General features: G+C 28.7%; 1 protein-coding gene across 2 annotated transcripts in view; it reads right to left on the reverse strand.

The window, feature by feature from the left end:
• Nucleotides 1-3,127: 3,127 nt before the first annotated feature.
• Nucleotides 3,128-22,525, reverse strand: part of LOC107441411 (serine-rich adhesin for platelets) — a 65,069-nt gene continuing 45,671 nt past the window's right edge. For both annotated transcript variants that reach the window (XM_016054659.4, XM_016054667.4), the window contains exons 2-5: nucleotides 17,323-17,570; nucleotides 14,759-14,839; nucleotides 10,506-11,071; nucleotides 3,128-5,817 (exon numbers count right to left, since the gene is read on the reverse strand). In XM_016054659.4, coding sequence (XP_015910145.1) covers nucleotides 3,369-5,817; nucleotides 10,506-11,071; nucleotides 14,759-14,839; nucleotides 17,323-17,570 — 3,344 coding nt within the window. In that variant the 3' untranslated portion in view covers nucleotides 3,128-3,368. The remainder of the gene's footprint in view (nucleotides 5,818-10,505; nucleotides 11,072-14,758; nucleotides 14,840-17,322; nucleotides 17,571-22,525) is intronic.

Here is a 22,525-nt window from a genome sequence, read left to right on the forward strand (position 1 = left end):
TTATGTTGTTAAATCAAATAGTGATGATAGTAACTGATGCAGAAGATGTAGTAAATGAGGGAAATACAATTTCTCATTTTGCTGTTCTGTGGAAACTTTATTAGATTATATGGGTGACATTACTGCAGTTCGTAAAGCATGTGTATCGATATATAGCGAAGACGTATTATAAATTTTTTTAAAAGGAAAAATCCTAGTTTGATGTTATACAGCATGCAAATGTCAGTAATTTTTATACTTTTTGTACTGATACTGATTTTTTCTTTAGTAAAAGGAGTTTTCGGATTATCCGTGTGTTTCGATTGTCCGTGCAACCTGTCCTGGTGATTAACCCGGATAACCGGGAGTGCACTTACCCAAAGCTTTACATAGATTTTATGAGGAATGTGAAATGCACATTTGTAGTTTGAAGTCATTAAATGTTACTGCAGGGAGTTATGGTAATTTACTTTTGACAAAGTTTTTTGTTTTATTTATTATATTTCCAATGGCTCATTAAAAAAAAAATTGAAGATCAAATAAGGTAACAATAAACCTTTAACTGAGAGTGAGCAATCCAGTAGTGTTCCTAAACTGATGTTTGGGGAAGAGCAGGGCATCTAAACAGGTGAGACAAGTCCATCTTTTTGTGGAGATCACTCAAGGTACAGAAAAAGTCAGGAATCCCGTTGATGCGACATAGATGTTTATTCAGGCAATCCTGTCCAAATATCAGACGAAACATGGTGACAGATTTCATTCTCAGTCTTTGAGGGACATTAAGAGTCTGTTTGAGCCATGGTTTATAAGAATTGCTATTTTTTTAGTCATCCACCGAAAGAGTCCCTGAAGATGTTCTTTATTAGACACTTAACATTATTAAGAGGAAATTTGGAATTAGTTCTCTGGAAGAGAGGAAATTGCTCAGGATCTTCTGCCTGGAAATAGACCACCTCATTTTCCTGGATTCCACTGTTACTCAAGACAGAAATATAGATCATTTTGCTAAATAAACATTGCCTAAGGTACACCACAAGGAGGTAGATCTACAATACATCCCGCTCTTGCAAAAGGTATCAGAAAATTTGAATTAATTGTATAATAGAATGAGAAAGTCTAATATTGATTTTGGTATTGTAGAACTGATTTCTTTTATTAGAAGAGGGGTAGAATGTATAGAAACATCACTTGTGTTATCAAATAATTCTAAAAAAATTAAGTGGTTGTTTTGAAACACAATTCAAAAAGTGATTAGAAAATTGAAATAAAAGTAATAATTGAAAGTATTGATCAACCTCAGCATTAATTTTTGTGTCAAATGGTATATTTTGTAATTCTAAAACTCTAAATGCAAAGAATTGGTCTTTAACTGTTGATGAAAAGAAACAAGTGCTTAAGGATTAATTTTGATGTTTTAAAAAGTATTAAATATCAAAAGTTGTTTACAGCCTGAAAAACCATTATGAGACCTGAATTGCAATGGGGGTTCAAAGTCAAACTCCACATTTAACCTCCAAATGCTACTTTTGCTTCCATTCTACTACTTTTAAACTATTTCGCTCTAAAGCCCATTCACTTACCACCTATTGTATTCCTATCTTATTCTATTCTAACTGGTGAAACATTTCTTAAAAAATAATTTTTTTTCACTTTTCAGTAGCTCTTCTTTATGCAAATAAGCAGGGACTAGAAATAACAAGTATGGGTTTAAATGAGGAAATTTAACATTTGTTTCATATATGGGTCATTCTCACAAAAACAGTCATTTTCATGTCCCCAGTATATTTTATGTTTGTTTTACAGCTTACGAAAAAAAAAATTCAGTGAAAGTGTCCTTCAGAATGCAAGCTAACAAAAGAATAAAAATAAAATTATCAATTATTATTTTTTATTTATTTTAGGTAATTAAAATATACCAATATGTCATTCCCTCACTTGTCCCCACTGCTGATTTAAAAAAAGAAAAAAATTGTTTCTGAAATAAAAAATTTTTTTTACAAATTCGTGATTTTTATTTCAGAATACTGAAATATAGAATTTAGAAAATCAATTTTAAATTTAATTTCTGATAAAAATATTAACACAGCACTATTTTAAACTTTGTCCCCAGTGTTTCGCGTCATTCCCTCACAACAATGTTCTTATCACCTGCAATCTTCTTAGAATAAAAATATTTTAATAAAAACTTCAGAAGTTAACAACTGGCATCATAGAACAAAATTGCAGTATGTTTCCATCTTCAACTTAAAGAAGCTTTGCTGTGGAATAAATTTGAATGAATCAAACCAGGTAAAATTTTTTACATTTGTCATTCCCTCATGTCATTTTTTAGAGTAAAATAAAATACAACTTCATCGAGAAAGTGGATAATTATATGTTGCTTTCTTGTATGAATATAATTGTATGTGATTGACTTCAGAAATTAATTAGGCCTAACTGTTATTTTTAAATTTTATTGAATTCGTCATTCCCTCACTAGTGTATAAAGTGAGGGAATGACGCTGAAGTGAGGGAATGATTCAAGATGAGTATATTATTAAATTTTTTTTTGTTCAATCGTGCCAGCCAATTTTATTTCCCAAACCTGTAAAAACTATTAAATATATAAGACTAAATTATAATAAATATTAGATATACTTAGTATGTTATCATTTTCAAACTTTAGGTAGATGTAACTTAGATAAAAACATGTATTAAAATAAAATATCATTCCCTCACTATTAGTGTCATTCCCTCACTTTTTAAATAGTGAAAATAATTAATTTACTTATTAATTAATTTGAAAAATAAATTAAAAAATTAATAAATTAATTTATTAAATTAATTAATTTATTTATTAAATTAATTAATTAATTATTAATTATTATAAATTAATTAATTATAAATTAATTATTTAAAAAATTAATTAATTTAAATATTAAGTATAATTTATAGGATATATACTTTCTTTATAATGCCATTACATATTTCTATTAATATAAAAAGTTTCAGAGCTTTTTATTCACTTTACTTTTTTGGGATTTTATAAACTGAAAAATGACAGTTTTCGTGAGAATGACCCATATAATGATTTGGTTCCGTTAAATTTTATTCTTATAAATGGGTTATTCCATTATTCACTATGCAATTAAATGAGGACAACTGTATATCACTTGTAAAAATTTTATTCATCTCATATCTAGATAAAACTATTTCTCACTAAGCAGAGTTTGATACATATCACCTATCATAGATGTTTTTTTTTTAATATAAAAAAAAAGAAATAATTTTCAAGGATTAACAAAAGTCAGATGAATTTTTATGTACAGCAGTAGCTCAACAAATATCACCTCTTTTTCAACAAATATCACCAAAACTTGAGGTTTCAACAAATATTTTTATACAGTTTTTTAATTAAGTGATTTTGTTGCATTTTCACTTTTGATTTCTGCTTCTTCAGAACAGTCTTCAAATATTGGTGGGTACAATGTGTAGCGTGATTGTAATGAGCTACATGCCCGATTATTGTGTCTTTTCAAAGGCACAGTTGAATGTCCATTATGAATATATGAGGGTGATGTTGGTGAACTTTGAACAGAAAATGACTGTGTATAATGAGGAGAACTGGATAAAGGTGAAACTTCACTATCTGGCGATTTTGGAAATGGAAAAACTTTCAGCATTTCAACTGCAGATTTTCGTGGGCCAGAAGTCTGTGTACTGCTTCTAGCTTCTAAAAGCAACATCTTAAAGTCATGCATGCTGGTTGGTTTTGTACGTCCAAGTCTATCACTTGCTAGAGATTTTCTTTCATTAGGGGAACTACTTGATGGTCTAAAGTCAGCCCAACTTCGCCGGTTCCTACAGTCATTGAAATTGGATGAGTTCCTCGGGGACAGATATCCAGTTTCTGCAAGAATACCTTTCGTTTGATTCGGTTTAAAGATGGATGGTGAGGTTGAACGAGAAGAAGAACCTAAAGAAATGTCAGAGTCTGTTTTTATGTTCATTCGTTTTTTACAATCGTGTATCACGGCAAATAAATCTTCAGTAGACATGGTACTTTTTTGAAGCTTGCTTAGGTTATTGTCCAAAGGATTGGATGAGTTTGTTTGAGGGGATATCAAAGATTTATATGAGTCTGCAATAGATTCTAAATGCATTTTATTTAATCTCTCTATATTTTCTAAATGCAAGTTTATGTTTTCTTCTGTTAGCATAGTTTTGATTTTCGGTAGCCCCGATATATTCGGATCAGCGATTACAATATGTGGACAATGTCTACCAACAGCTTCTTCATAAGATGGGGGTGTTGTTTTTGAGAGAGTGCTCGATTCAGAAGAATTGAAGCTTTTAATTTTTGACTCATTTGTAAAAATAGGACTTTCTGTTTCACTATGGAAATAAATCTGCTGACCTGCACTTGAAATTTGTAATGGAATTCCAGGCAATCCTGAATTATCATTACTTAGATGAATATTAGAGAAAGTACTGATGTTGTTTACTTTACTAATATTTTTATCACAATAAGAAAGATTATCATTTGTCATTTTTTGGATGAAGGAGTTTTTTGGTGGATAACACGTGTGAGGTTTAAAGTTACATTTAGTATTTTTAGACATATTAATAGAGGATTGGGAAGGTATACATTTTTCATTCCTATTTCTTGTAGGATGTTCATTAGGATATTTGTAAGAAAAACGGCGATCAAGAGAATTTGTACTATAAATAACTTTTCCCTCTGGATCAAGAACAACTCGAGCTGCTGTTTTTTGCCCAGTTTGTAATGTTTTTGGTCGTTGAAGTTTTTGGGAACTGTGAGTAACATTTTCTATATTTCTACTCCTAGGTTGACTAAAATAGTGCGATTTTAATATAGTTTCATTTTCTTGCTCAGGTCCTTTATCATAATTTGCTAATAGAGATTTTTTACTGAGATTTTTATTATCTTCATCTTGCCTGGATATAGGAGTTACAACAACATGATGAGCATATTTCAGTGGTATTTCTGTATCATTTTTTTGAGAAAAATTGTCCAAATTGGTGTTGGAAATGTTAGCTGTAGAAATTTCAGTTATTTCTCTATGAACATTGTCTATTACCTTATTTTTATTACCTATGTGGGTGCCAGGTTTTGGATTATTGCTGGGTAAAAATGATTGAAGGTAAGATTTTGGCTCTGTCCCTGCCAATGGTTGTAAGTTTTCTTTCACAAACTTTGAAGACCAAGATATCTTTTGAGGAGAATTACTTCCATACATATCAAAACAAGGCGGAGTCATCGTCGATTTAGAATGTAAACTCATGCCTTTAGTTTGAGATTTCTTGTTAACCAAAGATGTAAAAATGCTTTTGTTGCTTTCTATTGAGCTTTTTCTTTGTTGAAGTTTATCAGATTTTGATGATTTTTTGGGGGAAATTACCTTCTTGCTTATTCTGGAAGACGTTTCATGGTTTGGTGATGGTTTTGAAGACAGATTCTTTGAATTTACATTAGTTGTTGAAAAAATTGGAGTTGTATTGCTAATTAATTCTTTCTTAGGAACTACAATAACAAAAGGAGGTGGAGGTGGTGTAGGAAACCTTTCCTGCCCAATACTAGTTAATGTCCCTGTGCTGGAATGCATTTCAGTGCCAGTCTGTGATAAAAGACTGTTTAAGCTGCCATCACTTAGAGTACTTAGTGATGTTGATGAGCCATATTTCTGAACCATCAGTTCTGAAGAATCTTCATCGCTGCTCATTAGAAAATCATCTGACTCCAAGGAAGTAGCATTGGAAGAGGCGGAGCTAAAACCTTCTGTATCTTTGTTTCCGATTGTAACCTTCGGATTTGAAACTTTGCAATTATTTTTTGACCTGAAATGAAGAAGTTATTTATATTATGGATAAATGACAAAAATATAAATGCATTATAACTTCAAAAGACCAAATTGTTTTATTGTCTCCAATAAATTTAATTTTATGCGTATTAAATGACTAAATTCATGATGCATGTGTCCTAACTGAATTCAGCTAAAAATATCTATACCATTGAGTAACTTGTAATCAGATTTTTATGTATAAAGATATAATCTTAAAGACATACTTTGAATATGCTAATCAGTGTTTTCATTACTTTTTAATAAAAGTAACACTATCTGAAGAAGATTTTTTTCTGACAAATATGATTTTTTGATTATCAGAATATGAGGGATAACAGCAAACTGAAAGATACAGTCCCAAATGCTAAAAGAGGTAATACCTTACTTAAAATTATACTCTTGTGATCTACATACTATTGAATCGAGTTATAATGAAAACTGTCACAGCAAAAATTTTAATGTTTTGAAGACTTTATTATTTAAACTTCTTTGCTTTGATGAAATTTACAAAAAATTATGGTATTCAGGGTTGGAACAGCTGTTGAAATTGTGCCAAGCTGCTCCAAAATCAAAATTTCTGCTCCAGCTGCTTTAAATACCATTTTTTCCAAAGATTGCCCCCAAGTTGAACTAAAACAATTATTGAGAAAAAAGCCTAACTTTGGCCAAAAATCAGTTTTGTTTCTAAAAAACAGTAAGTAATTTTTTACTAAATGTCGATTAACATGTTAAGTTAGGTGTGTTTTTTCCTCGATCGAATAGAGCATTTATTCCTAAAGTAACAATATTAATTCATCTATTCACATTGATTTCGTTTAAGCATTATAATACACCAAAGATCAAAGAGGGAACATAAGCAACTAGTTATGACATGTCTCTTGAGACGGTAAATCTCTAACATGGATAAAAATATTACCAAACCTTAAATAAAAAGTGAGCATCTTTTTCTATTGTATCAAATTACATCGTTGCTTTTACTTGATGCAGGAATTTTATTAGTTCTTATTAAAAGTCTTAATTTTCTGAAACTAATCTTGTTTTTAAATTTCTGTTTTTTCTACCAATAGAGAAAAATTATGAACGTGCATTTTAATCGATGGATAAAAAGGTAAAGAATTCATATTTTAAATAAGGCTCTGCTTTTTGTAAAAGCGATCCATAAATATGGGAATCCTGGTTCCTGAAACCCATAGTTTCCAAAGTATAGCAGAATCACTTGTCATAATATAACATTGCATTAAAAATATTAAAATTGAAAATGGTAAATAATGGAAATAGTAAAAAGAGGTTTACAAAAAATCTAGAAATAAGGAGTATTCTATAAAAATCTATAGCGTAGCCACATTTTTCAACGAAAAATAAGCACCTTTTAAGCACTTTGAAAAAATATTATAAATTAAGATATGCACACTAATAATTTTTTTCCCTTCATATTGTTGAAAGTTCTTCATATATTAACAGAATGCAAAACAGTTTTCTAAGTTACATGAAATAGTATAGATAAAATAGTTTCATATGTTAACTAGTATATGTTAACTAGTATTCATATGTTAACAAAATGCAAAATAGTTTTTTAAGTTACATGATCATGATAAAATAGCTAGTTTCTGACAAAGAATTCTTTTCCTGATTATATAAGCCACCATAAAACCAATTTCACAATTTTAAATACATTCGATATTGAGTGAATCATTCAATTTTTAATTTATAATTACTTTACGCAATTATGCAAAAAAAAAAATATTCAAAACTATAAATCATTTTTTTAACAATTATTTAAAAAGATTATTTATCTAGCAAAATGCAGCAGAGTTGCTCATAAGAATGCATAAATCCTTCCCACCTAAGTTTTCGAATCCGCAAATATTTCATAAAATGTTTGGCACTTTCATACGCTACAGACCGATAGTAAATATGTCGAAATAGATTGTGGTTGAATGAATTATGAAGGTTGAATAGAACAATATGAAAATCACGCTTTCTGAGTAATTCGACGCAAAATATGGTAAAGAAAAAAAATCCCATTTTGGAAAAGGGAAAATTAAGCGCTTTTTAAAAACACCCAATGAAAAAAGCACCTTTAGGGGCTTATAAAAAACGAAAGTCAAAAATAGCACTTTTTAAAAACACTATGCACCCCTGTATATAATCAGCATAAATAGATCAAGTCAAAGGTTATTTAAACCTTCAAATTGGACATGTTGTGTTTAAAATTTTGAAATTAGAAAAAAGTTCAAGTGGCTGAAAAAAATATGGTAAAACTTAAAATTACTATAAAACCACGGTGTCAAAAAAATTTTTTTTGAATGAATAGGCAACAGATATTTGTTACTGAAATGCAGAGCTCAATCTAATAATAATATTGTGTGTCATATGTAATTAAAAATATCAAAAAGTGAGAAACTACTTAAAAATCAATCAGAAAATTAAATGGCTTTATGATGGAATGGTAGTGAATCCAGCATGTATAAAAACTAATTATTGGCATTCAAAATTTATGCATTGTAATAAAGATATTGTAAACTACAAAACCATGCGGAAATGGAAAAAAAAAAAAAAAACTAACAGGGCTGTGCACTCCTACAAATTCTCTTTTAGAATTGACTCTGCATTAAGGTTTTTATATATTGATGATTGTATGTTTATATTATTGGTCGTGGCAAATAAGTGTAATTTAAAATAGGAATTTTTGTTACTTCCAAATATTGGCATATTTATCTTATTCAGATATTTAAAATGCATATTTGTAGAAAAATAATGTAAGGCTATGGAAATAAATTTCAAAAAGTAATTATTTGTTTATTTAAGTAATTCTTTTTTTGCATTTCTATTCTATTTTTTTATTATTTAACAATGCATTTTTTCCAAGTTCTGTTAAGTATGATATAAAGTATTAATTTTTATGCTCAAAAATATTATTTTACAAGCACTATGCTTTTCTGAATCCAAAGAGTGTTGGTTCCAATCTGCTCCAAAAACTAAATTTATTTGCTCCAAAATACACAAAATGATTATGCTGCTATTCTATCCCTGGCTATTACAAAAACTTAATCTATCCTACACACACTTAGGCTTTTCAAACTGTTAGGCACATAAGGCATCCAGCCTACTTAACCATGCTCCGGGGGCGATTTTCCACATTGTCGATTTCCGGGTTCCTCTTTGGCACTGTACTTTGAAGCTCGCCAAGTCTGATCTCATATTTTCTTGCAAAAATCTTCAAACATTATTTTGCCCATGTTGCACTTGGAACATATGATTTAAAAAAACGTATGAGTGAATAAATTTAACTGCTTTATAAATTTTTGTGCATTTATCAGTCTTTTTGCATTCGAATTTTCTGAAGCACCTTAATATTTTATAGCTTTTTATTTCCTTTTTAGTTTAAAACTTGTTATATAACTCTTTTCAAGTTTCCAAAAAAAATTAGGTTTTATATCTGATTTTTTTTTCCCTCTGTGAGTAGGATATAACTTTTTAATTATTTTTTATAAATTTATTTCAAATAATTTATGGTGTCTTTACCAAGTATGTGGCAACAATATTTAGTAATAAAGCAGGCTTTTGTACCTTATTGTTTAATTTTTAAATCCTTTAATTTAAGTAATTACACAATTTAAGTATTAAGTATTTTTTTTTATATTTAAGTTTTAAGTTTTTTTTTTTATATGACTGTAATGAAATGGAGATTGTTGCTGTTGGCTATAAAACCTGAATTTATTCTTTTTACTGTTTTTTACACTGATCAAATTTTGATGATTTTTTACGCAAATTTCATGTAATATTTCCTATTTGCAGTTCTTGGGCCAATTAACTGTTCGTCCATGCAATCATACTTATCATTAATACTTTTTACAATTCAAATGTGAATTTTTAAACCATTTACTGTTTTTTAACATTGCTTCTAATTTTTTGTAGCAATAGCTTAATAAATAGCTTTAACCTAAAATCTGCTACAATTCACTAAATATATATATCCTAAAGTTAAAAATGTACTGAACTGAACTGAATCAATCTAAATGTTGAATATTATTTTGAGGTATAATGCATTTGTTTTGTTTTAAATCACTTTAGATCCCATAAAAATTTTTTTATTAAAATATTTAATTTATATTGCTCAATAAAATATTTTCATTCATGAATATAACAGTTAATTTAAATTAAACTTATGTCATGTGATCGAATAAAAAAACCATTGCTTTTTCCCCATCTTTTTTCAATAAATTCACTGTTTGATAAGAAAAAAAACATATATTTTTTTTAAACTATCTGTTTAGTTTGGTATTTATTTTAGTTTTGAATGAGTTTTAACATTTAAAAGAGTTAATTTTATGCAATTATATTACTAAGTTGACTGATAAAAGGAATTGTTCCTAAAGCACTGATGTTTATATTAAAATTATCATAATTGTTGTCAACATGTCTAAATACTTGAGCGTACGGTCTTTCATTGCTCAACTTGTGTACAAGTGGCCCTTCATTCATAAAGTTTGTGCAACCCTATGTTATGAGTTTTTATTATTAAAAAGCGATTTATCTGGCCCATTGAAATCAGTTACAGGATTTTATACTGTTATGTAAATGCTTATTTTGGTTATTGAAGTTATTAAAATCAAAATTTTGTTTGAAGTGATTTGATTTTGATTGAAAATTTCATTAAATGTTAGACATTTAGTTGTATACCTGTTTTTAAAATTATCAGAAAATCCAGAATCTTCTCCAGTGATAGTAGAATGTTCCTTTTCCTTATCACAATCTGAAGAGTTTTGATCACTGCTATAACTCTGATTACTACTGGAATCCTCTATTCCACTCAGCTGCCTCATCTCAACCGCAACATTCATTGCGGCAGATATGGTTGAGATTGGTAGATTACTTTTTGGTTTTCTTTTATTAATCACACTATCAGAATGATGGTTATTTTTTATTTCATATTTCATACTGCCATTTTTTAAGACTTTGTCTTGTTCTGGACAACAGTTTCTTTTCTCAGTATTATCTTTACTAAATGTAATATCTTTAGGAAAATTATTATTTGTTTCTTGAATGGTAACTTTTTTGATGTCATTTCTCACTGCTGGTTTAAAAATGCTATTAGAAGTCAACTTTTTTGAAAAAGTATCATTTGGTACAATGTTATGTTCTTCATTGATGATATTTTGAAGTGCATTTTTCAGTTCTTTTGTGTCTCCTTCAGCAACGGTATTTCTTCGTTTGTCTTTTCTTTTCCGCCTTATAAAGAAATCCACCTAAAAATGAAGTTCAATTCAGTTAACTGCTTATTATTAGCAGACATTTACTATGACACATCAGTATTAAGAATGCATTTTTGAGTTCACATGGTTTTTGAGTTAATAAATGCTTTTGAAAAAAAAATCTGATAGACTTTAATCAAATTTTTTTTTAAATGCATGTACTTTATTTACATGTTTAACAATAAACTTAATCTATATTTTTTAAAAAGTGCATAGTTAAAGAAAAAATTGGTAATACAAATAGGAACAAGATATATTTATATATATATAATAATTTTTTTTCTTCATAAAATAGTTTCATTTCCAATAACTACTCTACTCCTTATCTCCTTTGTAATTATCAATTAATTTTATTAAAAAGATATATATATGTAGCTATCAAGGGCCAAAATTTCCACTCCCCAGCTTCTCATTGGAGATCAGATGTTTATGGCTGGTGAGTAAATACACTTAGGTTATTGTGCTTTAAACCAGGCGCAGGTGATAGTGTTTTAAAATCAAGTAATGCCATTTTCTTCTATTTAGAACCAAAAGTACCACGTCACCTGCGTTTTGTCTGTGAAAACAATTTAAACCTTAATTTATTTAATATTATTATTGCAATTAAAAGTTTTATTTTTAAGTTTCTATATTCATTTATGTTTATTCTTTATTCATAACATCAAAAAGTTCTTAAAATTACATTTGTTAGTATTACCCTGATATATACACATATAGTCATACCCTGATATATACACAAATTACCTGACATAAATACCATCAACATCAAGAATGCAGGAACCATTTAATTAGTATTCAAAAACACTGCACAAAAAAATTTTTAAAAAAAGAAGAAAAGTGGAAAGCCTTGTACAACATGGCAGCATCATCAGGAGGTATTACCATGCTGTCTGTTTAGGGGCAATTTCTGCAATCGGTGGCTAAATATCACAACTATACTCCCGACTGTCCTGAGTCAGTAATAGACACGAAACAAAAATTAGTCAACTGTAGATAATATACTAAGATCCAAAATATTGAAGTAGAAGTAAATATATTCAACTGAAGGGAAACTGGATTTTTCTGGTTAGAGTTAAATGTTTCAAGTTTGAATATTAAATTAGTTTATATGCAAAATTGAAAAGCCAAAAAAAAAAAAAAATACTTAGAATTTAACAATCTAAAGTTCAGGAAGAAAAAAATATTCAAAAAATGAATACACAAAACCAAACTAATCTATCGGAAATATAGACTTAATTATGTTTCAAGGTGAGACATCCAAACCTTCAGTGCTAGGGTGTTCTTGTCATTACATAAAGGTTAGCATTACTTCACATTAAAAAACAATCCTCTACTAAATCAAGTGTCTGTTACAAATCCAATCAAGATACAACTATTCTAGTGAAATTTAAGTAAAAATTAATTACTTTAAATAAGCTTTTTATTATTGCAAATAAACTTAATAGGAAATTAATTTGAGATAAATTTGCTTTCTGTATATACTTATATAAATATTAGAATTCCTGTTAATTAATTTGTTGATAGGAATGATTTTTTTTTTAAACAAAAACATCAATTTGAGTTTTAGGAGAGTTTAAAGTAATGAATAAATCAAGGACTTCTTAAGATAATTGAGACTAATTTGTTTTTAACAGAATTAATTTCGCTAGATGTGTAGTGTTTACACTATCAATAAAATTAATACAATAAAATAATCAATAAATCCGAAGCCCTTCCTAATAAATATCTCAGCATTTTGTAGTGTAAAGAAAGGTTAGCTAGAGCATTTTAAAAATAGTAATTTTTTTTGTATTTTTATTTACTTTTATTTTAATCATTCATTCAATTTTCATTTTACTTATATGGTGAAGGTGTCTTTCTTCTTCAGATTGTTGACATACCACAAAGTTCTAATTTTTCATGTATTCTAGCTAACCTTTATTACACTACTTTGAAAAGAATGCTGCAATAGGAACGGCTTTAGATTTATTGAAGATTTCATTGTGTATTCATTTTGTTGATTCTGCAAACACTATATATCCAGGAGAAATAACTCTGGTAAAAACTAACCAGTCTAATTTTTCATCAGACTTCCTTGATATGTTTATTACATAAACTCGTCCAAAACTTTTGTGTTACTAATTTATGTTTTTGATTAAATAAAGAACTTTTTATTTCTTATCAACAAATTAATTTAATTTACTAGAATTCTAATTTCTTTAAGTATCTACAGAAATGCAATTTTATCTCGAATTAATCATATGAAATTCATCTGTAATAATGAAAACTTTATTTTAAACAATTGTAAACCTCTATGTAAACTTCTCTTGAATAATGGTGTCTTGATTGGATTTGTAGACAGAAACTTTATTTAGTAGAGATTTGCCTTCTGAGGCAAAGTAATGCTTAGCTTTATGGTATGGTAAGGCCACTCAAGCATCAAAGGTTCAATTTGCTCAACTTGAAACAATTACTGCCTCCCAGTAAATGCATATGATTTGGCCTAGAGTTGATTAGATGGCCAAGAATTGGTTGGCTCACACCAGCCAAGAGTCAAGGCAAGTGTGAGAAACTTATGTTCATTGGAAGCCTTTTTTGATTAAACTTTGCTCCCCTGTTGGGTTCACTGACATATGGCACCAAATTGGGCATATATTATTGACCCAAATTTGTTTGACAATAATATTTTCAGTGACATACAAAAGAATTCTGGCTCATTCCTTTTTTTGCCGTGTACATGCCTCTGTGAAAATCACATAACTAATGTGCTTAATCATATGCTTTCATGATTCCTGCTCACTCATCTCTGATTACTAACTGTATTAATTGATTAACGATGTATTTTGTTATTTCAACAACACGTGTTGAAATAACATTTTAATGTTTATTGTAATTCATGGAACGTTGCGTCAAACTAACCTTTTGTAACAGGTAAATAAAGTAAAAATATATCTTCCTTACTTCAATCTGCATTTTCTTTCAAATGTTAAATTTAAATAATTATGTAAAAGATAAGTAAGTTAATCCAAGATGTAGATCTTGTAATATATGAAAGTAGGGTAAAATGCTCTCTTGTAATATATGAAAGTAGGGTAAAATGTACTATACTAATAGAAGAAAAATACAGGTTGTCCTAAATTAGACTGGCAGTTTTCAAAAATGTAAACTGGAAAACTGTTAAAAGGCCATTCTCACTGACTGCGATTTCTTAAAATTTTTTTAGCATGTGAAAAAAAGTCTCATGCGATTGAGAACCTTATCAGAGAATTATCTTTGTCTATAGAAAACTCAGTTAAGTTCTTTTTTGCATGCAAACTTGATACTCGGGTATATATTTTTCCTTACAGAATTCCGGATTTTAGTGAGAAAATTTTTTCTACAGATCGTGCTGAAGTTAGTAAACCTTTAAATCATTGAAAAGCAATTAAAAATAACATGATTTTTTTAAATGTTCACCATCAGCTGCTATCACATGTTGCAATTGGAGGATGAAATTAACACACACAGTGATTTAATAGTAGAGGAGCAGTATAATCTTTCAGAAACTTGAGATGAAAAACACGATTTTTCTGTGTTTTAATCTTAAAAATATTTATAAACTGTCAGTCTAATTCAGGTTACTTTATATTTATCAGTGATGAGACAAATTGCTGAAGTTAGATTATTTACTAAGCATGCACATTTTTATATCAGTTAACTTACATGAATGAGGGATCTTCTGAAACTAGCCATTCTGCTGAAGGATTGTCCACTAACATCAATAGGTACTACACTTGATGGCATCTTCATCATTTTATTAAAATCCAAATTAGATGAAAAGATTCATACATGAAAAATAAAAAGATGAAAAGATCATTACATAATAAACTTTAAATAAAAAAGAAATTCTTGCTTTACAAAAGTCAGTCATTTACCTTAAACAATAAGTTACTAGGATCACAGTTCATATAGAAATGATTGATACTATAGCTATCACAATGAAACTATACGCATTGTGCTTATAAAATAAGCACAAGGGGTCGTGTAATATGTGGAATGCATAAATGATGCTGGCTCAGGCAAGAAGTATGCAGTATCCATTTTTTTTTTTTATTTTTTTTGCCCCATTGTGTGAACATGAATGATGAAAAGTGTCTATCATGGTCTTTGTTGGATATCACGGTTTCTATGGAACGAGATATAGAGTAATGAAATCAATCATCACATTATGTCAGTTGCCAGGAATCAAGGTTGGCTTTTTCCTTAAAGAAACCTATTTCTTCTAGGACACTGGAAAAAATCGGAGAAAACTGGGCAAAGCGGAAGAAACTATAGAGAACCAATACAATTGTTTAGCAATAATTATAATGAGAATTGATTAAATTTAATTACCCTTAAAATTTTTATTTGTTTAATTACCTTTCACCAGTGGGTCGATAAATGAGTACCAAGCATGCATGGGAACTAAACACTAGGGGTTCCGCTTTCGGCTGACCACCTAACCGGAACATTTGCTCCTGCATCCCAGAGCCCAAGGTCAAGAAAGTTAGATGGGCACAGTAGGCCTTGGCCCTCTATGGGCTGTACCACTGAGTTTAGTATAGTTTTAGATTAAATTTAAACAAATTGAATTTAATAAATCGTCAGAAAATCAATTTTCAATAATTTAGAATTTTCATATCAAGTCTTTAAAAAAAAAACTATTCTCTTGTTCATTTTACTTTTATATGGAATTTTAAAATCTGAGTAAAATATAATTCAAGAGTCGGTTTGAATATTTATACTTAGTGTTTGATTATACAAATTGGTATTCTATTTGTAATTGTTAATTTAATGCATGATTTTTAATAGTGTATATCAGTGGTTTCCGACCCATGGGTTGTGGACACTTGCAGCTAAAATTGTTCAATTTCAATCCAGGTACTGGCTCTCTTGTGGAAGGCAAACAGTGTCAAAGATTCCACTAAGGGTCCTTTAACTTTGATCGAACTTTGTGTGTTTGAGTTTTTCGTGTCTATTTATCATAATATTTTTACTTTTATATTTAGTGGGTCATTTAGTAATATTTGATTTAAATTCATGTCTATTCAATTCTAAATATAAAATAAAGCTTTACTATACTTAATAAAGAACTACAGTTATTATGGAAAAAACTTGCCATCCTTGGCAAGAAAAAAATCACCCTTGAAGCATACCACCTATCCCTGGTTGGTTAGGTTCACTTGTGAAGTGGAAATTGCTTATTTAAAATCATTATTTAGTATGGACATTGTGAATCTTGTGACAAAAGTAAAGTAACCCATAAGAGTCATCCAACAATTAATATTGCACAAAGTAATTCTATATTAGAGTTAATTCATGCGGGCCTAGCAGGTCCAATAAATTGTGATTCATTTGGCAATTCAAAGATATATTTTAGTTCTAGTGGATGATTTTTCTGGGATGTACTTTTTTTTTATTATTTGAAGCATAAAAATGATATTTTTGAAATGCTTTGTAAATTTAAAGAAATGTATGAAAATGCAATTAATAAGAAAATCAAACGATTTAGAACAGATAACGGGTTAGAATTTGTTAATAACGAGATTGATAGTTTTCTTGAAAAATACGAGATCACCCCCCCCATATATANCCCCCATATATATATATATTTGTGAAAAGTGATTACTCAAATTCGCTTTGCGCATCGTAATATCGCATTAGGTGATCGAGAAACGAACTAGACTTACAATGGAATCTGTGCAAATTGAACGAGTTAAAAATTGATGACTCCGATTTTTAATTCAAAATTTTTTAGTTTTTAAGAAAGAAAAAAATCGGTATGTTCAGATGATCCCACGGGCAGCAGGATTTCAACCCAATCTATGATTTATAAAAAAAATAAAAAAAAAACGCTAAGAGTACAGAAAAGTCTCCTAGTAGTCGCCTTTTCCTGAAAATAGTTGCTTTTTTTTAGCCTTTTCAGGCAAAAAAAAAGTTGACATAGTCGCCTCATACAGAAAATAGTTGCATTTTAGTCACCTGTGACAACCCTGTAACTACTCGGTGTCTTTAACCGCTGAGTCATCATGACTGAAAACACTTTGGTATTAAATTGATCCGTTAAGAAAAGTATCGTATCCATAAGAAACTACAGGAAAGGAAAAATAGTTTGTTACTTTTAGTATTATTAAAAAGAACTGTTTTGAAAATTGATTTTAAAAAAAAATTAAGCCAAAAAGAAAAGTATTAAAAGAACAAAACTGACTGAAGAATGGGTATAAAAAATTAAGAAAAAACAATGTTACCTGTAAAGGCTTGTAATAGATGTGCGTAGTCTCTGAACTAGTGCAAGTAGGGTCACCATCTGTTTCAAGGACTACATTGCTACAAGGGATATGTGCTGAGGGCGAAGGTCCGTTCGCTAGATGACGAAGATGTTCAACTTCCGAGGGACGTGGTAAAGTGCGAAAAATAGGAGAACGACCAAAATCTTTTTCATCGCAACTTTTGTAAAGATTTCTTACTTCATGATTTTCACTTAAAGAGGAGGAAGCTGTAAAAATATATGTATATTAATAAAGTTTTTAATAGTTTAGTATACTATAAAGCATAGTTATCTACAGTAAAATCCGTACTAAACGAGAACAGAAAAATGCTCTTTACACACGGAATACCCCTGAGTATTTTCTCAAAAGTGCCCATCTGTATGAATTGCTTTAATTTAAAAAAAAATTTTTTTTCTATATTTTGTTATGATTTTAGGATAAACACCGGTTTTATTTTCTGAATTCACCCCTTCTATTAAGAATCATTCCTTTCAGAATTTCATTCTCATATTTCACCATACAATTTACTTATTATTAGGGTTGATGATCGAAAAATTCTTAAAAAAGTGAAGAAAAAAAAGCATTAAAAACCATAAAACATGACCTTAAAATGAAACATAATGACTTTTAAAACTTTCTTAAACATGTTTTACATTAGATTTCCTTAAAAAAAATTATAAATCGTAACTAAGCAGTCAAAATGACTGGATTGTGAAAGAATAATTAATGTGTAAAGAAATTTGTTTAAAATTAATTTTTAATATTTTATATATTATTTACAGTTATATAACAAGTTATTAGTAAATATTAACAATGAAAAAATTATACGTTGTACAAAAGTCACAAAATTCTAAGAAATTGTGTATACTATAATTCTAAGAAATTGTTTTTCTAATTGAAATTAAAAGGCAGTCAAATTGACTTTGTTGGGCAATCTAGTGCTAAGATGAAGTTTTCATCTCAAAATAATGGAATTACAATTTTTATTACTTTCTGTGGTTGTCCGACATCGTCTAGATAGTTTTAGGATGGAATCGATTGTATGGTGAAGTTCCCTGGAAAATTATTAGAATTACGATTTTATTTATTTTTGGTGATTCGACGTAACTCAGCTGAAGGGATGAAGATCGGGAGGGAAAATTCTAAATATGCTTTTAATCCATTTTATTTTATTTTCACAAATAAACTAATGATGGATGCTTACTCTAATTGGCGGTATCTTTTGAAATTGTGAAATAAAAGAGTGCGGCATTTTAGATAATCCATCAATTTTTTCTGACAAAATTTTACCAATACAATTTTGAAATTAACAGTTTACGATAGGTAGTTAAATAGTATACAGTTGTCTGTTTTTACATTTTTGATAAACACCTTTTTAATGCTCCTTTTTCATACACCTTTCTTTTAGATCAATTAAAACTGTTATAAAATTAAATTGAAAAAACTAAAAATTGAGAAACGTGTTATTCTAAAATACTTATTCAAAACCACAAAACGCGTCATTATATTGTTTTAAAGTTTTGAGGAAAAAAATTCATAGAAGTTCTAAAAGTTATCACGAGTTATTTCTCCTAATTTAATAAAACAACCCCATTATTTTCCACCTTTTTTTGAAAGGTGTTGTGCTGTCTAATAATACTGAAACATAAAAAGTTTGTTAAGTACAAAAAAAAAAAAAAAAAAAAAAAAAAAAAAAAAAANATCAGGGAAACATAAATTAAAAATTTAACCTAAAATCCAAGATGGCGAGGTTAGAGGGCTCTTAAGGTGAAGTTTTCATCTCAAAATATTAGAATGGCAATTTTATTTACTTTCAGTGATAGTAGACATTAGCCTCGATAATTGAAAGTGGTGTTCGAGTTTATGAAGTTTTCAGGGTAAAAGCATATTATATACACTTAGAATAGCAATTATTTGAAACCTTTTTTTTAAGCTTTCGTTTTTTTTTTAAAGGGATAATGGTTATTTGATATTTTTGTTTCATTAGGTAAGAGACTTTTTTAATGCCTAAAGAGAGTTTAGAAAAAAGTTTCTTACGACGCACTATCTATAGCTTGAGGCATAAAGAATTACCCATGCGATATATTATACGAACGGGTTATTTTCCTCAAGGATTTATTTCATTTCACTATCTTTCTCGAAGGTCTAATCCATATCGAAAGTCTAATTAGTAATCTATAAATTCCATCTTTTTGAGACCTCATAAGTAACCCTTTTTTTCTTTCTTTGAAATTTCAAGTTTACATAAAGGTGAAGAGCTAATTAGAAGAACCAGGTAAGTGACATCTTCAGTGTGATAATAATCAAGATAAGAAAGAAAGAAAGTGGTATCCGAACTATTTTATTATAGATTTGTTAGAAGGCAGGACCTAATAATTATTTACCTCATTTTATTTACCACTTGCTAACTTGAAATAAAGATCATGCAAGCATATTCAAAAGCAATGTGCATTAGTTACGTTAAAGTAAAAGCAAAAAAAATTCCATTACATTTAACCTAACCATATTGACGCACCCACTTTATGTTATTTTCCCTGATTAATGTCAAATTCTTCATTCACCAAACTCTTCAGTTTTCACTGCACTCGCATATTTACCGGGAATTTTTTCTTAATACTTAAATTGAAAAATATTAGCTCTCTCAGAATGGGCCTAATATTTTTTGGGGGGGATAGCAGGGACAGAAACGTGAAGATCAATCGGAAAAAAATTTAATTGTAAAGAAACAGTAAAATATATATATATGAAGCCCCTAACCAAATTATTAGACGCACTATAAGATTCTATGTAACATCTTAATTATCAGATAATGCTATACAGCTTTGTTTTTACTCGGCTGAAATCAGTTTGCACTTCTTTACGTTCGTGTATCAATTTGTTAACATTCGAATGCAATACGCAAAAAATAAATACAAATAGGAATTATATAAAAAATCTCCGGTATGAAAACCCATTACATGTATGTTTAAATATAAAAGTAATGCATCTAAAACTCGTGCAAAACATGTCATTATTAAAAAACTACAGTGCGTCTAATAATTTGGTCTAATTATTGTAATATATACTTGTATAGTACCTGATATAATAAGTTTTCTATATTTATATAATATATCGCATAATTTATTCAATCGTTGAATTTATATTATATATTGTCTACTTACACCGATTGATACACGGGCGAAAACAAGTGCAAACCGGTTTCAGTCGCGTAAAAGCAATAAAGCTGTATAGTATCACCTAATAATTAAGATTTTACGTAGAATCTCATAGTGCGTCTCATAATTTGGCAGGGACTGTATATATATATATAATGTAACTTTTAGGTCTTCCAGAACCTGCATTGAAACCTTAAATTCCATTAACAATTGGGAATATTTTCAACTCTTAACTCAAAGTTTAGATTAGGTTATGAAGTTGCTTCCGGATTAAATGAAAATCTTCATGTAAATTCCGAGAAACCCGAAATGTTACAATTCATACATGATTATTTTATCGTAACTTTACATTCCTAACTTAGATTTTTTTCTTAACTTGAAAAATAAAATTAGTATTATATGTTTTTTTTTTTTCGTTTGGAAAAAAAAAATTTAAAATTTACGTTTTGAATCTCCTCCAAAAAAGACATTTTAAGCTCATTTTAGAAGAGTTAAATAGTTTTTAATTTGATTGTTTATTTATTTTTTATTTAAAAATATGTAACCATAGTGACAACTTTTTATTACCGATAACTAATGGTTTTGTTTCAATTTAAATGTAGTAAAATAAAAAGCATCAGCCATTTTCTTTATTAACCCAGTTAGGCGTGTATATATGTAAAATGAATATTCTAAAAGATTCAAGTGTTTTTGATAATCCACTCAGTAAAATCAATTTTTTAGAATGTTGAAAAAATGTGTACATTTTTCGTAAAATGGTTCAAGTAAAATAGATACTAGCTACTATATCGGTTAAAAATATTGACAAAAAGAGGCTAAATTGATTTTTCACTCTATTATCCATTTAGTAAATGAAACTTTTAGAAACCTTAGCACAAGTTAAATGTGATTGATATAAATGAAATAAATTATTGCAATTTATTTATAATCCCCTTTTTTTCTCAAAAAATAATGTTATTCGCTTGTTTCCATACAAAGACAACGTAAATGCAGTAATAATAATTTCTGTTCATATAACTTTGGAGAAAAGATTACATTAATGTTGGTGTCTTGCCTGATTAGCGAATATCTTCTTCCTGTATAACATCTTGAAGAATAATGTTAAAAAAAGTAAATTTTTGAATTTATCATGAAATGATCAGCTAAAAGCGTGAAAATGGAATTTAAAAGTTTTATCTGGATTGTTTAACGATATTACATTCATCTAGTTTTAACTAATGATAGAAGTATTTAAACATCTGTAGACTAATACCATAGGAATAACTGAAAGAGTATAAATAGGCTCTAAAGTCTATACTTCATAATTTTATTCTACATAATTTTATTCTACTATACACAATGACAGCAATCTTCATACGATGCGATTTTTGCATAAAAAAAATGCCAACTTTTTCAAGACTGATAAATTCTTTGCTTTACACAAACAATATTGCTTTTTAAATTAAATAAAAAAGAAACATATTTTATGAGAATTTTGTTTTAATCAAAAGTTTAGATTGCTTAAGCTTAAAGTGTATTTAAAAGACCAAGATAATATTTGCCTGATTGTATATCTGACCCATCAAATTACTGCAAACTATTTACCATCTAACGGACAAGTGTTGCATAGTTTATTCTACATAAAGCACTAAGTAAAATTAGAAATAAAAGAATGCAAAAAAGCTAACAGTTCTAGAAAATTTTGATGTTTTTTGTGGAGAAAACAAAGATACCTACAAAGTGTAAATTAAAAAAAAATTGTATTGACCTTTAAAATATTTATTTAGTGGTAGAAAATTAGGTGTTTCGAGTCACATTTTCAAGTTATTTGATGATCAAATAAAATAGTTTAGAACATATTCTATTGAAATATGTTGAAAAATCGTATCCCAGATTTAAAATGAATTAGTAATTAAAAATAGTTGTCGTGAAATGGAGTTTATTGGTTGAAATTTACTAGAATATTTAACGCTATCATTATAAACAAATGATTATACCCTTCTAATGATGCTCTGGACAGCAGAGTGTGATGATATTAGGAAATAAAA

Source organism: Parasteatoda tepidariorum, chromosome X2, assembly GCF_043381705.1.
Source record: "Parasteatoda tepidariorum isolate YZ-2023 chromosome X2, CAS_Ptep_4.0, whole genome shotgun sequence".
Lineage (NCBI taxonomy): Eukaryota > Metazoa > Arthropoda > Arachnida > Araneae > Theridiidae > Parasteatoda > Parasteatoda tepidariorum.